General features: G+C 40.1%; 2 protein-coding genes across 13 annotated transcripts in view; one reads left to right on the forward strand and one right to left on the reverse strand.

Annotated features, from left to right (window-relative positions):
* The window catches only part of KMT2E (lysine methyltransferase 2E), a 99,811-nt gene extending 92,568 nt beyond the window's left edge, over positions 1-7,243 (forward strand). For both annotated transcript variants that reach the window (XM_025381144.1, XM_025381145.1), the window contains 7 exons: positions 293-349; positions 491-1,054; positions 2,054-2,340; positions 3,417-3,505; positions 3,614-3,739; positions 3,911-4,008; positions 4,972-7,243. In XM_025381144.1, the coding sequence (XP_025236929.1) occupies positions 293-349; positions 491-1,054; positions 2,054-2,340; positions 3,417-3,505; positions 3,614-3,739; positions 3,911-4,008; positions 4,972-6,483 (2,733 nt within the window). In that variant the 3' untranslated portion in view covers positions 6,484-7,243. The remainder of the gene's footprint in view (positions 1-292; positions 350-490; positions 1,055-2,053; positions 2,341-3,416; positions 3,506-3,613; positions 3,740-3,910; positions 4,009-4,971) is intronic.
* A 2,232-nt stretch (positions 7,244-9,475) lies between these two features.
* SRPK2 (SRSF protein kinase 2) overlaps positions 9,476-19,119 on the reverse strand; it is a 303,416-nt gene continuing 293,772 nt past the window's right edge. For all 11 annotated transcript variants that reach the window (XM_025381152.1, XM_025381146.1, XM_025381157.1 and 8 more), the window contains one exon: positions 9,476-11,128. In XM_025381152.1, the coding sequence (XP_025236937.1) occupies positions 10,944-11,128 (185 nt within the window). In that variant the 3' untranslated portion in view covers positions 9,476-10,943. The remainder of the gene's footprint in view (positions 11,129-19,119) is intronic.

Genomic DNA, 19,119 nt, shown 5'->3' on the forward strand with positions numbered 1-19,119 from the left:
TGAGAATACGGAAACAGGCTGTAAGAAACTAAAAATCAGAAACATTCATTTATATGAATTTAGATGTTTTTATTTTTACTAAAATGAGCATAACTTTCATCTTAATGGTATACACAGTAGACTGAATGTATGTATCAAATTGATTTTAAAGCAGTCTTATTTGGGGAATGGAAATAGGAAGCAAGATCTAAAACCAAAGTCTGTGTATTTTTTCATTTTGTTTTCGTTTCTATAATTATTATGGATATACTTACATATTTTTAAATTTTCAATTCTAATTCTTTATATACAGAATATTTCTTCCCCAGAAAGTTCTCCAGAAATAAAGAGACGCACTTATAGTCAAGAGGTAAGAAGTTAACTTAAAAAGGGTGAATTGGTAGTTTTTTTCCTATTACATTGTTTTGCTTAAATTACTAGTAAATTTTGAAATAAACAGTCCCAAGATGTGATCATTTGTATAATTTTTTTTTTTTTAATTTGTAAACAGGGATATGACAGATCTTCAACCATGTTAACATTGGGGCCTTTTAGAAATTCTAATTTAACTGAACTGGGTCTGCAAGAAATAAAGACTATTGGTTATATGAGCCCTAGGAGTAGGACTGAAGTCAACAGGCAGTGCCCTGGAGAAAAGGAACCGATGTCAGACCTTCAGCTGGGACTCGATGCGGTTGAGCCAACTGCCCTACATAAAACCCTGGAAGCGCCTGCACATGACAGGGCTGAGCCCAACAGCCAACTGGACTCGACTCACTCTGGACGGGGCACAATATATTCTTCCTGGGTAAAGAGCCCTGACAGAACAGGAGTTAACTTCTCAGTGAACTCCAACTTGAGGGACCTGACACCCTCGCATCAGTTGGAGGTTGGAGGAGGCTTCCGAATAAGTGAGTCAAAGTGCCTGATGCAGGATGATACTAGAGGCATGTTTATGGAAACAACTGTGTTTTGTACTTCCGAAGATGGGCTTGTATCTGGTTTCGGACGGACTGTTAATGACAATTTGATCGACGGGAGTTGCACACCCCAGAATCCACCACAAAAGAAAAAGGTTACAAATTTAACAATTTATAGTCCTTTTAATAGTTTTTTTTCATACTACTACTGAGGGGAATTGGTAGTTAGATGTATTATGTAAGGCATTCTTAATTTAGTTATGAAAGTTACATTTTTATATTTTTAAACCTTTTGTAAATGCTGGCTTAATTAGAAAATGTTTACAGAAAAGTAAAAAATTCTAGTAATATGGGAAATCCTTGTAAGCACATGGTTTCAGAGAAATCTCAAGATGATTTATTTCACCAAATGAGTATTTTTTAAAACTAGGCACTCCCCAACCAAAAACACAGACTTGAATATTTGTGTTATTACCTTTATTGTACATTGAGCAAACACCTGTGTATAGAGGAAATGCCTCTTTCCTCATCTATAACATCTATAGTATTTAGGCCATGGATGTAAGTGTTTTTATTTTACTAATAGTTATGTATTAAATATTCAGTTCCCTGATTTCCCATTATTTGGTTGGCAGATGTACTGAGATAATTAGAATGCCTTATTTCAAAAGAAAGAAACTATAGCACTTTGTTAGTAGGCTTATTGCTTTGCAAGTCCAAGAATTTTCGTGATGTGTGCTTTTAATTTTTATAACAGAGTCCAGTTGGCAACTTTGTGGGAAGCAATGTAGTATAGTGGAAAGAGCACGGGCTTTCAAGTAAGACCTAGGTTCGAATCCCGGCTCCAACACTCACCAGCTGTGTGACCTTGAGTGAGTGAGTTACTCAATTTCCTCATCTATAAAATGGGGATGATAATATACCTATTTCTTAGGGTTGTTGTGAGGATAAATGAGATAATGTATGTAAATCATCTAAGTACAATGCCTGGAATATAGTAGGCATTTGTTAATTGTTAATTATTTGTTCAGAATCAATTAAAATAATTTTCCTAATGTAAATATAGTAATTCTCTAGACAAAAAAAGAATGCATTGATTCTGACATAAAAAACAAGAATAAAAGATTTGCTTTTTCTTATCTTTCTTGCTTAAGGTTTCTCTATTAGAATACCGTAAGAGACAACGTGAAGCTAGGAAAAGTGGCTCTAAGACAGAGAACTTTCCACTCATTAGTGTATCACCCCATGCAAGTGGAAGCTTGAGCAACAATGGTGATGGCTGTGCCAGCAGTAATGAGAATGGGGAGCAGGTGGAACACACTGCTAGCCTACCTTTACCAACACCAGCTACGGTTTATAATGCCACTTCTGAAGAAACTAGCAATAACTGCCCTGTTAAGGATGCTACTGCCAGTGAGAAGAATGAACCAGAAGTTCAATGGTAAGCCCATTTGAAGTAATGCTACTCTGGAAAAAACAAGCTTTTGTTCAAGTATTCTTCCTATTTGTTGTTCTCCCAAGGCTAAGCTGATTGTGCTTTGTGGTCACAATTTTAAAAGATTCTCTCTGCTAATAGGATTTTAAGCCAGCTCTGTATGGCCTGTGTTGTTAAATGTTGATTGTATTTATTCCTTGGTAATTTATTCATTCTTTACACACAAATATCCTCTCCAAAGAATTTTTATCAGAGTCAACAATTCTGCAGACTTCCTTTATAACCCCTACCAGTTACCTTGAAAGAACAACCAGGGTTAGTGCTTCTTCAGAAGGAATAGGAGCAGCTGCATATAGGATGGATCATGGCAAATGGCAGGCGGCCACACTCACTTTGCTCCTTGGTCCCCTTTCCACCTGAAAGCATGCAATCCTGATAGCAGTTTGTTAGGGGCATGTTTTGGTACCTTTGGTAACCAAAAAAAAAATGACATTCTGAATGTTAATACATTATCTTCAACTCCTTGCCTTCTTTTCACCAATAAATTGCTGGAGACAAAGGAATTGAGTCCTTCAAATAAGGATAATCATCTCAGTTCTGGGAGCACTCAGCAAAATAAGAGAACTTTTTTTTTTTTTTTTTTTTTTTTTGAGATGGAGTCTCACTCTGTCACTAGGCTGGAGTGCAGTGGCATGATCTCAGCTCACTGCAAGCTCCACCTCCCGCGTTCAAGCGATTCTCCTGCCTCAGCTTCCCAAGTAGCTGGGACTACAGGCGCCCGCCACCATGCCCGGCTAATTTTTTTTTTGTATTTTTAGTAGAGACGGGGTTTCACCGTGCTGGCCAGGCTGGTCTCGAAATCTGCCCACCTTGGCCTCCCAAAGTGCTGGGATTACAGGCATGAGCCACCGTGCCCTGCCAAGATTAACTATTTTCAAAGGTTAACACCAAAGTATTTTCCCAGTAGATCAAAAGCCTTGGTCTGACAGTACATGTTGACTGTGAATCAACAAAGAATGTACAAAGAATGTAGCTAGCAGTACTTTCTTTTAATAGAGGATAATGTGATTTTTCTTTTAAAGGACTGCCTCAACTTCAGTGGAACAAGTCAGAGAAAGGAGTTATCAGAGAGCTTTACTTCTCAGCGATCACCGAAAAGATAAAGATAGTGGTAAGTGAGCTTGTTCCTTCACCAGAAAGTGGAGTCAGTTAATCAATCTGCATCCTCGTTCTTTGCAGCTCTAATGTTCTCTTTGGGTCTGCTGTGCTTCATCTCTAGGGGGAGAATCACCATGTGTCTCATGTTCACCGAGTCATGTTCAGTCTTCACCTTCATCTCATTCAAATCACATTCCCCAGTTGCAAGCTAAGGGCGCAGTCCCTTCTTTCAGTGAACTTATGGAAGGTCAGTAAGCAGATGACCGATAATGTTATTCTTTAACACATTTTAAAATCAGACAAAAGAGAGCCTTTATAAAAAGTTGGTTTGGATAGTAGAATGTACGCTGCTTTGTGGTGTTAAAACAGTGTTTATTGTGTAATTTTACACTTACTATAGGTTTCTTCTGCTTTATAGACCCTGATCCTGAAAATCCAGAACCCACAACTACAAGTGAATGTCCATCCCCAGATACTTCTCAAAATACTTGTAAAAGTCCTTCAAAAATCAGCAAGGTAATAATATTGACCTTTCAATGGGTTCCAAAGGACTTTAGGTTGAGTGCAGAAAAGCTGATGGTTATAATTATGCAGTGTTTTTCTGCCATATCAAGTATCAATTTGTGACTTCTGGACACTTTTCCTGTCGGACATACTCAATTGTGTTTACTACTTTCTTTGTTCTCTCTCACTGAACATGTGATGGATAACTCTGACCAAACATTCAGGTTTTCTAAGCACACTTCAACAGCTTACATTTTCTTCAAATGTTCCACCACCTCTATTCTAGTGGTGCCTAGGAAATTCATAGCCTTGTTATGAAATTCTTAACCAGCCAATTATCTAAAAACAAAAGGATGTTTTATCATTTAAAAGGAATGACATCTTCATCCTGGATCATCAAGATGTAATAATGTAGCATGGCATGTATATCATTGGAAACTAAAGACAAGGAATCTGAGATTTATCTTTCTTTGATGATAGACATTTAAACAGTCTTATATTGGTTTATTTATATCTGAACAGTGTATAAGGAAAATGAAAAGGTATTAAAAATCAAAATGGTTTGAGGGAGCAAGTTTATTTACCCAAATCAATTTATCCTTAGGTTGGGTATAGAAATTTCAATTATAAAATTGAAACTTGCTATTGAAGTTCTTTCAGAGTAAGGCTCAAAAACAGGTTTCATTGCTTAGGGGTAAAAAGGCAGAGTAAAGTTAAAGAAAATTATTTCCTCAACTTGTCTTCAATAAAAATTAACCCAGAGAATTCACTTTAAGCTCACTCTCAGAACTGTTTGAAACAACTGAAAAATACTGGCTTTTTAATATCCCAAGCCTCCATAACTGACATATCCAGGATGTTATTTCCTGCCCCTCATTAAAATTAATATTTAGGTAGTATTAAATACCAAGGAGAATAAACCTCAAGGTACACAAAATGTTCCTTAAATGTATGTAATTTGTTTTTTCTTCATAGCCTGGTTCACCTGGATCTGTAATTCCTGCTCAAGCACATGGGAAAATATTCACAAAACCAGATCCCCAATGGGACTCCACAGTTACTGCATCCGAAGCTGAAAACGGTGTTCACCTAAAAACAGAGCTCCAACAGAAACAGCTGTCAAATAACAGCCAAGCACTTTCAAAGAATCATCCTCCTCAGACACACGTTCGTAATTCATCTGAGCAACTTTCACAAAAGCTGCCTTCTGCACCAACAAAGTTGCACTGTCCTCCATCACCTCACCTAGAAAATCCTCCAAAGTCATCCACGCCTCACACACCTGTGCAGCATGGTTATCTTTCACCAAAGCCTCCTTCACAGCAGTTAGGATCTCCCTACAGGCCTCATCATTCACAGTCACCTCAAGTTGGAACACCTCAGCGAGAGCCTCAGAGAAACTTTTATCCAGCAGCACAGAACCTTCAAGCCAATACTCAGCAGGCAACTTCTGGAACATTATTTACACAGACACCCTCAGGACAATCTGCAGCAACATACAGTCAGTTTAACCAACAAAGTCTGAACAGCACGGCACCACCCCCTCCACCTCCTCCACCTCCTTCTTCTTCGTCTTACTATCAAAACCAGCAGCCCTCTGCAAACTTTCAGAATTATAATCAGCTCAAAGGTAGTCTTTCTCAACAAACTGTGTTTACATCAGGACCAAATCAAGCACTTCCTGGCACCACAAGCCAGCAAACAGTTCCAGGACATCATGTGACTCCAGGGCATTTTTTGCCCTCTCAGAACCCTACCATTCACCATCAAACTGCTGCTGCTGTAGTCCCCCCTCCTCCTCCACCACCGCCTGCTCCAGGACCGCACCTTGTACAACAGCCGAATTCCCATCAGCAACACTCTGTAGCACATGTAGTAGGGCCTGTTCATGCGGTCACCCCTGGGTCGCATATTCATTCTCAAACTGCTGGACACCACTTACCCCCACCCCCACCCCCTCCCGGTCCTGCCCCTCATCACCATCCGCCACCCCATCCTTCCACAGGACTCCAAGGTCTACAAGCACAACACCAGCATGTTGTAAATTCAGCACCCCCACCACCCCCTCCGCCGCCACCTTCCAGTGTTTTGGCTTCTGGGCATCATACCACATCAGCTCAAGCCTTACACCACCCACCTCATCAAGGACCTCCACTTTTTCCTTCGAGTGCTCATCCAGCTGTACCACCGTATCCCTCACAAGCTACACATCATACCACTTTGGGACCGGGACCCCAGCACCAGCCTTCTGGAACAGGGCCACATTGTCCATTACCTGTCACAGGTCCTCATCTCCAGCCCCAAGGACCAAACAGTATTCCAACACCTACTGCTTCAGGGTTCTGTCCTCATCCTGGCTCTGTGGCCCTGCCACATGGGGTTCAAGGACCTCAGCAGGCATCTCCAGTGCCTGGACAGATTCCAATTCACAGAGCACAGGTGCCACCAACATTTCAAAACAATTACCATGGGTCAGGGTGGCATTAAAATGGACTCCAAAAACATTTTTTTAAATGTTCTGTAAGATAAACTGTATATTTCATATGTACCTGTTAAGGTACTTTTTAAAGCTTGTACATGAATCTTTGTATAAAAAACACCAGTGCTCTTTCATTGTATTTTTCTCATTTTTGCTTTTTGAAATTCCTTTAAAAAATGTGCTGTTAAGCCAGTATTAGGTATCTTTATTTTGTAAGTGAACATTCCAGCTGTTTTTTCTGGCAGATCTGATACTGATTTGATGCTGTATGATCTTTAAATTTTATTGTTGCAGTTAAATTCATTTAGTGAATGTTCTATTATTTTATACATACACATTAAGTACTCAACTAAGTAATGGCACTATGAGGATTTTCTTTTCTCCCCTTTCCTGTCAGCAGCAGTTCTGTGAATGCATCTTAGGTATAAAAATGCAATACAGATTTTTATATTTTGGTGTGGACATGGCTCATTTTTGTTTTACCAGTTATTTGCAAGCAAAATGTAATTTAATGTATAGATGATTTCTAGTGTCTCCTGACAAACTGTAAATACTGCATTTCTTTTGCGTATATAATTGCTTACAGCTTTTCTCATTTGATATATAGCATTGTACATATGACAAGTCTTTTGCAAAACTGTGTGATCTCTGTGAAAGTAGTACAGTATATGACCTTTAATTTCTTTTTTATTTTAAATATACTGTCACATTGAAGCACTGGTTGGGCATTTTAATTCATGTTAATAAATCACAATTATGTCAGTTTTACCAAATTGTCCTGTACAACTTCTAAGATCGGGGTCTGTGTGTTTCTATAGAAGTTCTAGTTTTCAGATATAGTTTGTAAGGAGCCTTCAATTTTCTTCAGCAACTACTACCTCAGCAACAGGAGGCAGCAAGGGGTTGTTCCTGCGGTGACTTCTGTTTGCATTTTTGCAGGAGCCACAGGAAACTACTGAAATGATCGTGCTGGGTCAATTAAGGATGTGGCATCATACAAAATGAATCCAGACCACTAATGCATTACAGTAGTTCTTGAATACAGTGTGCAACAACTGTTTGAAAATATGGTAGTTTGCCCAAAACAGGAAAACTTGTCTTGGGTGTACAAAACTAAAGAAAAAAGGCATTATTCCTAGATCTCTCAGTGAAATGAAAATGGCCTCTTAAGTGAACGTTTTTATTGCTAAAACATAAAATACTAGTTATAATCTTGGAAAAATTAAAATTTTCCAGCCTTTGTCTTCTACCTCTGAGGAGGATTCAGTAAGTACATCCAATAATAATGATACTGTTTATCAACACATTTTCCATCATCTAATTACCTGACATAATTTGGCACAGGATACAAATTCTGTGCATCAGAGAAAGTAAACACTAAAATGACTGAGTGACCTCCTTCAGTCATGTTTTCACACTTTGAATTTCTACTTCCTTTTGAAAATTAGCTAACAATGGTACATTAACACAGCTCATTTAGGGCTCAATCCTAATCAGCTTGAAATTTTAGAAGAATATAGGTGCCAAGTTTGCCATCCTCGATTTGTCCAACAAAATTCTATGTATGGTATTTATAGTAAAGAAACATTTGAGAAGAAACAGTTTTACATCATCTATCCTGATAGTTTCAAACAGAATAAAGGTAACTAGTGTGTGAAATATAAATATTCTTCTTAAAAAGTCTGTCCTTCTAAGCAGTTTAAATTCTTCACTGGCTTGAAATGTGCCTACTACAGAAATATGCATACAGAAGCTTTTGTGTGAACTGCAGAATCTTATTTGATTCCTTGATGAAGTATATATTCTCAAATATGGTCTTCCACCAAAATTTCATTCAACTTATTTAAAAGGGGGAGAAAAAAGGAGAATTTAGGAAATAATCTGAACTACGGATAGAAACTGAAGTTCTCTACTCCAGTGTAAAGTTTCCTTACTTTATCCTGGTAACTAGTTATGTGTGGTCCAGGTATGGGAAGAAGCAAGTCAGTAAATCAGTTTTCACCTAAAAAGTTTATGACTTTTTGCAGATCTTATATCCACCTTTTCTCTGCCTTTGGGCAGTTCTGTCTGCCAATTTCCAGATAGCCAGCTCCTGTATCTGCTATAAACATATATGTGATCCACTGCTTGTCATTTTCCATGAAGATTTCACATGGACTACAGAAAGGAAAAGACAGGACATTCAACTAAAGTTAGAGAACTAGTTAGAATGTTTAGCATAACCAGTGGTTCTCATTTAGTTTTTGTGCATTCTTTATCAACAAGCCGCTAAGAATCTGATAAAACCGTATTATGCCTAATACAAATGTATATTCCTCCTAGAACAACTGTTCTAGGCTGTTGTATCATAAGGGACACACCTGTAAAAATTTATAATCTGGTTTATTTTCCAACATGAGCAAAAACTGCATTAGACAAATTTCATTCAAGTATGCTATCACCCTGATAAAAATCCTTTTACCCTTAGGGAAGAAATAAATTGTGCTCTATGGTTCTTGTAAGGATGTTTCTTACAGAAATCATGGATAGTATCACCAGTCTACAGCCACTATCTATCACAGAATTTACATGGAAACCTACAGCCTCATTAGAAAAACTTAGCATGCACATTTCATAAAGAAATGAATGAATGATCCATTCTGCCTCACTGTGGTATGAGATGTAATGGTAATTCCTAAGAGGGTTATGTGTCTTGTTTCCTAACAGCAAATGCTGTTTTAAGTTTGCAATGATCAAACAAATGCAGTCAGTATGTTTTTGATGAACCATGGATGAAAAGAGATCACTGAAATTCTACAGAATCAATCTATACTATAGCTTTTCTCCTAAATCCCTTCTGCTCTTAAAAAATAATAAATGATTTCCTTATAATAAGCCTTAATGCACGTTTTACAACTACATCTGCTGCAACAGGAATGCTGGTATTTAGTTTTAGTGACACTACTCTGATAGCAAATGTTCACTGATTCTATCATTTATAGGGCAATGACCAAGGCAATGTCTGGAAAAAAAAAAACCGAAACACTTTAATTTTTAAGACAACTGCAAGCACCTCAAACAATGGATTATTGTTACAACACTTGTTAGCTTTTCACAATCTAGTTATTGCAAAGGCATATGGATAAATGTTAATGGACAAAGTCAAAAACGAGGCACCTTAATGAATGTAAAATTTAAAATAAAAAGACATTCAATCCACTGACGTCTAAAAGAGGCTAAATACACCTCTATATATTACATTCTAAAATTGTATTGCCTACTATGGTTTGTGTCCTGGAGTCTACAATTAATTTTAAGGAAATGCATAAACAAAACTGTGTGCAACCTGCAAAGGGAAAATCATTTTCTCAACTTCATTTTATGGAAAGACAATGAAAAAGCTAGTAAAATTTGTTGTAGCCACACGTAAAGCTACCTATGGAATGAATGTGATCACTGTTACCTTTGAGCTGTGAGGAGTATTCTGCCCACTGCACTGCAAATTGTATATACCACACCTTGTGTTCTAGACAAGCATGATCATGCTTTTCAAAAAATATACGTATTTTTTCATTCCACACAATGAACATGTTTCTCTTTTCCAATTTAATCTATGTAGAGCTTAACTTACAGCGCCCAGAGGAGGCAACATGACATGGTACCGAGCCATCACATTTTTAAAGGGAAATTGCTCTTCTTTAAAAGTACTTTTAAAAATATGCAAAAATACAAATGGGACTGCTAAATTATAATGCATATTTTAGAATGAGAAGCATATATTTTCTTCCTTTAAAGTGCCATATAGAGAATGACATCTTACAACCCAGAGCCACTTTGTTTAAAATCCAATGTGAAAAGACTGTTATGGAATGAAAAGTTTGCACAACTCCTTGGAGCAGTTAAAGTCTGCTACATGCAACACAGGCTACAAAGCACTCAAGACTTGGTAGCTTTTCTGAAATTTGAGTCCCCCTCCCATATTTAATGGAAAGTAACATTTACAGGGTGCATTTACATACACTATAATACAGGAATGATGTCCCTTTGCCAGAAGATAAAATTGTACATTTCCTTGCTATTTCTTGGTTCCAACTTGATAATTTCTTAAGATTGTAAATTATATAGTACTCAGCTAAAATATTTCTTCATAAATAGTTACAAAACCTGCCAAAACACAAAGGGAAAGTATTTTTCATTCAAAAAAAGGACATTTGAATGTCACACAACACAAGAAACAATGCTTAGAGACATGTTATTGTTTCCAGAAGAAAATGGTCAGTAAACTACTTAGCTGAAGACGAAAGACTACCCTTCCCCAGGATCACAGTGCACAAAAAGCAAAATGTCAAACAACAGTACCTCAAAGCAAAATAAAGGTCTGAGGATGAAGCCAGCTCACTTGTAATCCTGTTAAAGAATGAGAGTCACCGTTTAGGTCCAATGTACTGGGAACATTTGCTAGCTCAGAATGCAATATTGGTAGAATTTGCTAAGAATTCAACCAAGGATGCCGAAGGCATTCGCCAGCTGAGGCTCGTTTTTCTGGAACCATTTCTAACATCGGGATCAGGAAATCTGTAAACTGTGCAGCATCTTCATGGGGCCAGCCATACTTTTCCACAAGTACATCAAAGAGGCTCCAGGGCTTCAGCTTGGTGATGTGTCGCAGTTCTCCTATGGGGGAAAAACAGGCCAATGTCAAGAAAGCTCCAAATCTGCATTCCCCATTGTTGGTCCAGTCAGGCTCTTTTCAATGAAGCGGACAACCACCTGCTCAACACTTACACGGCAACAACAAAGGACACCAGCTTTTCCCCGCTAGGCAGTAATCATTACATGCACATATGACCAAGGCATATTTCAAGTAAGCCTGGTGGATGTAAACAGAGGTTAATTAATAGTTCATTCACATTAGTTCTAAGTTTCTTTAAGTAAGTGGAGTGGGCTCACTTTGCCCAGAGTGTTTTCTTTTCCAAAGGCTGAAGCAAGCCACTCTCATTTCAACCTGGGATCTTTCATAAAATTTGCAAACTTGAGGCCAACCCAAATCAAACACCATTCATGTCTATGGATTTGTTGTAAAATCTAAGATCCTAGGACATTAATTTGTAAATCTTGAAGTTATATTTCACAAACTGTACTAGCTGCAGTATGAAAAGTGTGGGTTACAGGCAGCTTTTGGTTGACATAACAGAATGATGAACAAGCTAGTAAATGGCCTACGAGCTGTAATGGTCATTTCATGAGAGAAAAAAAGGTTATTTTTAAGTCAAAACTGCAAAAAAGGGCTGGAGTCGGTGGCTCACACCTGTAATCCTAGCCGTCTGGGAGGCTGAGGCAGGAGGATCCCTTGAGCCCATGAGTTTCAGACCAGCCTGGGTAACACAGACCAGACCCTGTCTCCACTTAAAAAAAAAAAGAAAAAAGAAAAAAAGTAGCTGGGGGCGTTGGTACATCCCAGCTACTCAGGAGGCTGAGGCAGGAGCATTGCTGGAGTCCAGGAGGCCAAGGCTGCAGTGAGTCAAGGTCATGCCACTGCACTCCAGCCTGGAAGAGGGGCAAGCGAAACCCTGTCTCCCCATAACCCTGTTCAAAAAGGCAATAAACTGTCAAAAGCTCCAGATAATTTCACTGTAAATAACTCATTTTCTCTGCCTGTTTGAAGTTTTCACAAGACACCCCACCCCTGCCCATAGGCCTCCTTAGGAGCCCCTCAGTGTACCCTGAGCAGCTTCTGCAGAGGAAGCACTCCCCTGTGCCCACACCCCAGAGCAGCCAGGTCTCGGGGGGGAGGGGGAGGCATTCAAGCACCTGCACGGCACACTTCATACAAGGGCTGACTTTCAATTGCTATAATTTAAACAAATTTTTTTCATGAGATGCATCAATAGATAATCAGTGCTCTGCTCACAAAGGTGTTCTCAGGAGGCTTGTTCTGTTTCACCCATTCAAGTCAATTTAGAAAAGCCCTCCCCTTTAAAAACATAATGAAAAGAAAAGAACATTACAGAAAATTGTAAGAACAAAAGGGGAAGTAGCCGACAACCCTACCCACAACGGCTCTTCTTTTGTGTCTATTGTGAAGCGTGTTCTTACACACTAGTATGTCTACAGAGCTGCAATCATGCTCTGCACAGGGTTCTGCGTAAAGAATCTCTTAAGAGGACTGCTTGCTAAAGGGGCTGGGATGTAAAATAAGCTTCTGTTTCCAATATGAGGACTGGAGATAGAGTTAAGCATCACATCCAGACATCAGGTCTGTGTTGATGAAGAAATGAACCTGCAATATTAGAGGCAGGAAGGGATCTCCTGTTGAAGGAAACAGTCTCCATAAAAACAAAGTCTGAGCAGAGACTGCAGGTTTATCCCTCTAAGCCCAAAATTCCGGCTCTAGGAATCCAGCCCAAGGAGATAAACCCTGGTTGCACCACCCCAAATTCATGCCTAATATATGCTGGCACAAAATTACATGTACTTGCAAAATTACAAAGAGCCAATAATAGTAAAATGGTGGTTACAAGAAAACCAAGGTAGATTCACTTAATAGTATTTAGTATTACTTAACAACATGGGAGAAGATCATGGTACAACATTAGGCAGTAAAGGAACAGCCAAACTATGTCCTACAGATAATCACAAGATTATTAAAACACTCATTAAGATGGAAATCAAGTGAATAAAAACACCAGCTTTTGTTAGTAGGTAATTTCAATTTCCACATTTTCTGTAATATGACTATATTGATTTAGACTGTTGATCTCACCACAGCAACAGTGAAGCAAACTAAGAAAGCGCGCACATGACTAAACCAAGTTCTCGGGGAAGGACAGTGAACTTTTATGACATTAATCTATTCTATCTCAGAATAAATACTCTCCAGGTTTGCAAATAAAGGCAAATACAGAGAAGCACTGTCTGCTGAGAATAGTAAAGGAACCTATTTCTGAGAGGCCAGGTGTTAAACTAAGATCCATCAACAAGGCATCTTTTAAGTACAATCCTCCATGAAAAGAAAAGGTTTACCACTATAAATGCTTAACAGCTGCACAGTAACAGTGAGCAAAACAATATAACACTGAACGGCCATGAGAAACTATTCATCCATAACTAGGCATACTGTAAACTGGTAAAAATATTTGCAAGGAGCAGCATAAAATATCTACTTTTGACAAGCTAAAGACTGTATGTGCAAAGAAGCAGTCTATAAACAACAGTATATGCAGGACAGTCCTAAACACCTATGGTCCTGAGCACACAGCAGCACTGCAATATAACAAAACACTGAACCGCCTCTAAAAAAAAAAAGTGTGAACTTTTTTTGTGGAAAAACTTTATACTGCAAAGGAAATCAATTCATCTGGATGCTACAATGATTATGTGTACAAACCCTTAAGCTCAATATAAGAAGTAACCTTGCCCTGGAAGTCCCTGATAAGGTTACTCAAACACAAAGCCCTAGCCCCCAGCTCTGTACCTGCTGCCAGCCGACACAACAAGAGTGGCCTCACTGGGTGAGTGGGGGCCTCGAGTCCATGAGCCAGCTCCAGCCCTGCAGACGATGCCCAAGAAATGGAGACACCTCCATCACTCAGAATGATAATTAAGAATAAGAGGGGAAAGCACATTTTAAAAGCACATTTTCACCATTTGCTTTTATTATAAAAGTAGCACCCTAACAAGTTAAAGAAATGTTATCGGCCAGGCGTGGTGGCTCATGACTATAATGCTAGCACTTTGGGAGGCCAAGGCAGGAAGATCACCTGAGGTCAGGAGTTCGAGACCAACCTGGCCAAATGGTGAAACCCGATCTCTAATAAATACAAAAATTAGCCAGGCGTGGTGGTGCACGCCTGTAATCCCAGCTACTGGGGAAGCTAAGGCACAAGAATTGTTTGAACCCAGGAGGCAGAGGTTGCAATGAGCTGTGATTGCACCACTGCACTCCAGCCTAGGCAACAGAGTGAAACTCTGTCTCAAAAAAAAAAAAAAAAGAAAAGAAAAGAAAAGAAAATATATGAAGATGTGTTTCACTGAAACAAGTTTTGCAAATAACAAGACAACTGTGACAATTTTAATTTTTTTTAAAGTTCCATTTCTAGCCTGTCCTCCTTAAAGAATGTGGAATATCACTTCACCCTTCCTGTGACTATCAGCTGTCGATCTCAGTATCAACTCACACACACACATAGGCACACTGAGCCTGGCGGCCAACTGTGCTGTTCCCCAGGAGCCCCTCAGGCTTCTGAATGTGCTCTGACAAACAGCCTGACAGAGCCAAGGAAAGCCAGCAGGAAGCAGGCTCTGAGGAAGGCTCCGCCTGCAGAGCAAAGGCTTTGTGACAGCAGCTATACTGGCCAGTCCTGGACTTGCAGAGTCCGTCTAAGGAAACAGGGAAGTTCTATTATACTTCTCTTGAATCTTAAAGTGGTTTGTGAAAGAAAATACATTATTTTATCCATGAAATTGTCATATTCCAGAATTAAATAAAGCAGCCCACGAGGTTCCACACTACATGTGGGAAGACTCTAAAGGCAAATCCTAGACTATATGTACATGAACAGTGGTAATTACAAAGCAAACCATGATACAAAACTGATGAGCATCAATTTGATGCACGTAGAAAGTAAACCTACCAAGAAATACCAATACAAAGTAAGAGACAATCAAGAGATTTGAATGAATTCTTATACAAGTAGACAACCACATGTGGGTAAATACTGGAGTTTACAATGTGTATAAGCCCTACTTCACATCCCATACAAAATCAACTCAAAACAGATCATATGCCTCAGAGCTAAAACTAAGCAGTTCCTAGAAAAGTAAATCTTCATGACCTTGAAGTAGGCAATGATTAGATGTGACATCATAAGCACAAATTGTAAAATGTATATAAATTGGCCTTCATCAAAATTTAAACATTTATACTTAAAGTTTCACACATGTATTCAAGAGAAATGGAAACATCTGCTACACAAACTTGTACATTAATGATCATAGTGGCATCATTCATAATAGCCAAAAAGTGGGGGGAACCAAACGCCCATCACCTTCTGGAGGGATAAACAGGAGGAGTGGCAGTGGCAACGCCCAGCCCGTGAGGTTGTCAAATGCCCACGAAAGAGCGTTCGTTGCTCTTTACAGCATCAAAAGAATCTGTTGCTTTTTAGGTATTCAGGAGATAATTTTAAAACACTGTGACAAGTTCAACTCAGACACTAAATATTAAAAATACAGAATAAGGTATCTCTTTTTAAAACTCAGCTCCTGGGTTTTAGCCCTCAGTTCTCCCCTTTCTCTTGATGTTGTCCCTGACTCGGGGAAATGTGGATTTTATGCTGCTGCACAGAAGCTTCTTGCTTTTGAAATTTTCAATTGTATTTAAGGTCTGTAGTCTGACACACACACGCACACACGCAGGCGCACACACATGCACACATAATCACTCTCTTTTATCCCAACACACCTGATGCTCTCATCTAGAGACCAGTTTTTGTTTGTTTAAGTAAACTGTCTCCTTTGATGATCCCATTATCAACGCAGCAATTTTTACTAAAATGCGCCTGCTGAATGGTCAGAAAAATTCCTGGTGACCAGCCCAGTGAGGTCTGCTCCTGGCTGCACTGTTTTTCCTATCATGATCTGAGGGCTGAAATGCTTCTGGGGACCACCCACTTCTTGAAGACAGGACAGGGAAAAAAATTCATGGACATGCTGATTTCTATTGGCCTCTCAACACACTAGTTTCTTAATGCTTTTTGGTGGCTCATGTCCAGCAAATTATCTTTAAGAGGGTGAGAGCTGTAATTACATTCCCTGACCAAAAATATAGCTCAATTTTTAACTTTCTGGCCAAAGAATGATTCAAACTAGTAATGATCATGGCTTCTTGAATTATACACAAGAAGAAGAGACAGATGAGCTGCATTTGATGCTCAACTTTAACACAGACCCCGCTCTTCTCTGGCCGTGTGGCAGGCATGAAAATCTGCTTCTGACCTGGAGGAGACAGAGTGGGAAAACGTCCTGGGAAGGCACTCTCCATCGGTAACTGCTTTCAAAGGTGACAGGCATATCAACACCTGTTTTAAATTTTGTTCTTTATCAGTTCTAGCACAAAGTATTTTAGGTATTTCAGGAAAAAAATTTCAGTGGCTACTTTTAAGATTCCATTATTTTCAAAATGTACATTCACATACTACTTAGGGGAACATGCCAAAACACATCTTTCAGGCAGCAAGCCATTCCCCTCATCAAAAGAGACACGATGAAATCTATTTCCATGACGGGCCGTCATTCCTCACAATGTTATCCTGTGACTTCTGTAAAAACCCTAAATCCCTTCTGATCTCTACTGCCATTAGAAATTATAATCAGGAAAGAACTGAAGTCCCAATTCTCAGTCATTTCAGGGGATTTCTCACCTAGTCACAAACACTCTCTTACATCCAAAAAAAGGAAAAAAGAACTGTAGGTACCACAGTAACACCAAGTCAAAATATTTTTGATCTCTCATTAAGAAAGATGCCAAATGCATTTTAACTCTGCAGGTTACCTTCAAATAAGCTGCTCAAAAAGAACTTGATCACACAAGTCCTAAGTATATGTGGTGATGATGGCGGTAACCTAGAGCTACACATCCACAAGCTGTCTCAGGGAGCAAGGCTGCTGACAGAAAGCCCCACGGGGAAGCTGCTTGCCAGCCATTTATGGCCACATGCAGGCCACTCTCCCTGACACGAAAGGAACCATCACAGGAGTGACAGGCCAAGAGCAGATGCCTGCGCCAGCTCCATGCCTGCAGGCCGCTTACAGGCCCCTCCTTCCAACAACTCAGTGACTTCGCTTGCTCATCATTCAAGGCCTCTCTTTCTGTCCCTCTTTCCTTCCTTCCCACTGTGCACAGTATGGAGTCCTCGATCCCCCCAACAGACAGACAATTAACAACGACAACTAAATGCACGGCCAGGCGCAGTGGCTCACACCTGTAATCCCAGCAACTGGGAGGCTGAGGTGGGTGGATCACGTTAGGTCAGGAGTTTGAGACCATCCTGGCCAACATGGTGAAAACCTGTCTCTACTAAAAATACAAAAATTAGCTGGGCGTGGTGGCAGGTGCCTGTAATCCTGGCTACTCGGGAAGTTGAGGCAGGAGAATTACTTGAAGCCGGGAGGCGGAGGTTGCAGTGAGCCAAGACTGTGCCAGTCCGGGCAACAGAGTGAGACTCCATCTCAAAAAAAAAAAAGGACAAATACAGAGGCAGGTCACTCTAAGTGGGTCTTTGTTGATAAGGAAAGGTTCCAATTAAAGGAATAATTCCTGAGTGACTTTGCTATTGGTCCTCACTGTACCAGATGACCCCAGTGGAAAATGAGGCTCATCAAACTATGGTGCCCAAGCAGATGCTGTGCCCCATGTCTCTCAGGTCTCTCCTCCCCTCTAGAGCATCACAAGTCAATCATGTTCTCTCTTTCCGTAACAGGCCAGGCCCAACTCCAATCTGACCCACAGCTGGGGGCTCACAGCAAGTCACCTACCAGCCACGGCGCCCCAGGGACCAGGCCATCTCCCCCACCAGCTCTGGAAACATTCTGAAATGTGGGAGGGGCCTGCCTTCAATAAAAACACAATTCCCCAAGCCATACTGAATCCCAAGCCACAATAATTCACAGCTTTTTCCTTGTTTTTTTTCTGAGACAGAGTCTTGCTCTGTCACCCAGGCTGGAGTGCAGTGGCGTGATCCCGGCTCATTGCAACCTCTGCCTCCCAGGTTCAAGCAATTCTCCTGCCTCAGCCTCCCCAGTAGCTGGGATTACAGGCACCCGCTACCACGCCCAGCTAATTTTTATGTTTTAGTAGAGAAGGGGTTTTGCCATGTTGGCCGGGCTGGTCTCGAACTTGTGACCTCAAGCGATCCACCCACCTCAGCCTCAGCATAAGCCACCATGCCCAGCCCAATTATTTTCAAATAACATTTTCTCTAAGTTTCCCAGGGAAACTCAGCCTGTTTTCTCAGTAATACTGCTGTATAGAAGTTCATAAGCTTCCAGTGTTTTCCTGTTTATAGCTTTGCTTTAGCAATAATAACAGCTCCAGTTGTGCCCAGTGCTGTAAAGGCACCCTCTTATACTTTCTTGTAACAGCCAACCCGAAAGAACCCCTATTGACAGATGAGGAAACTTAAGTTCACAGACTACCTGATGTGCCATTCTCACAGCAGGTTGAAGCCCCAGCTCCATTACTAAACACAGCTTAACAGCAAAGCCATTTTCCTGCCCTTGACTCCACTTGGGCCTGTGCTTGCGAGTCTCCATGTGGGGAGGGGAACCCTGTACCTGGCTAACGTGGCCTAGACTCAGAGACCAGATTCTCAGAACCAAAAATAATTACTGATTGTCTGACAAATGGTTTTTCCTGACAATACCTGTGCTAAGTCTTAAAGGTAATGAGGAAAATAATTACACCTAATTGTATATTTCACAAATTGCCTTCACCAGGTGATCCTATAAAGTCTGAGAGGGGTAGTCAATTTGCCCAGAGTAAATGCAGCAGGAAACCACCATCTTTAGCACAGTCAGTTCTCAAGTCTTGTACACTTAACAGGAAAATGTAATTTAAAGTTAAATATAAGGACTGGTTAGCCAAACCTCACCAAAGCGAGTAGTAA

The sequence above is a fragment of the Theropithecus gelada genome, chromosome 3, assembly GCF_003255815.1.
Source record: "Theropithecus gelada isolate Dixy chromosome 3, Tgel_1.0, whole genome shotgun sequence".
NCBI lineage: Eukaryota > Metazoa > Chordata > Mammalia > Primates > Cercopithecidae > Theropithecus > Theropithecus gelada.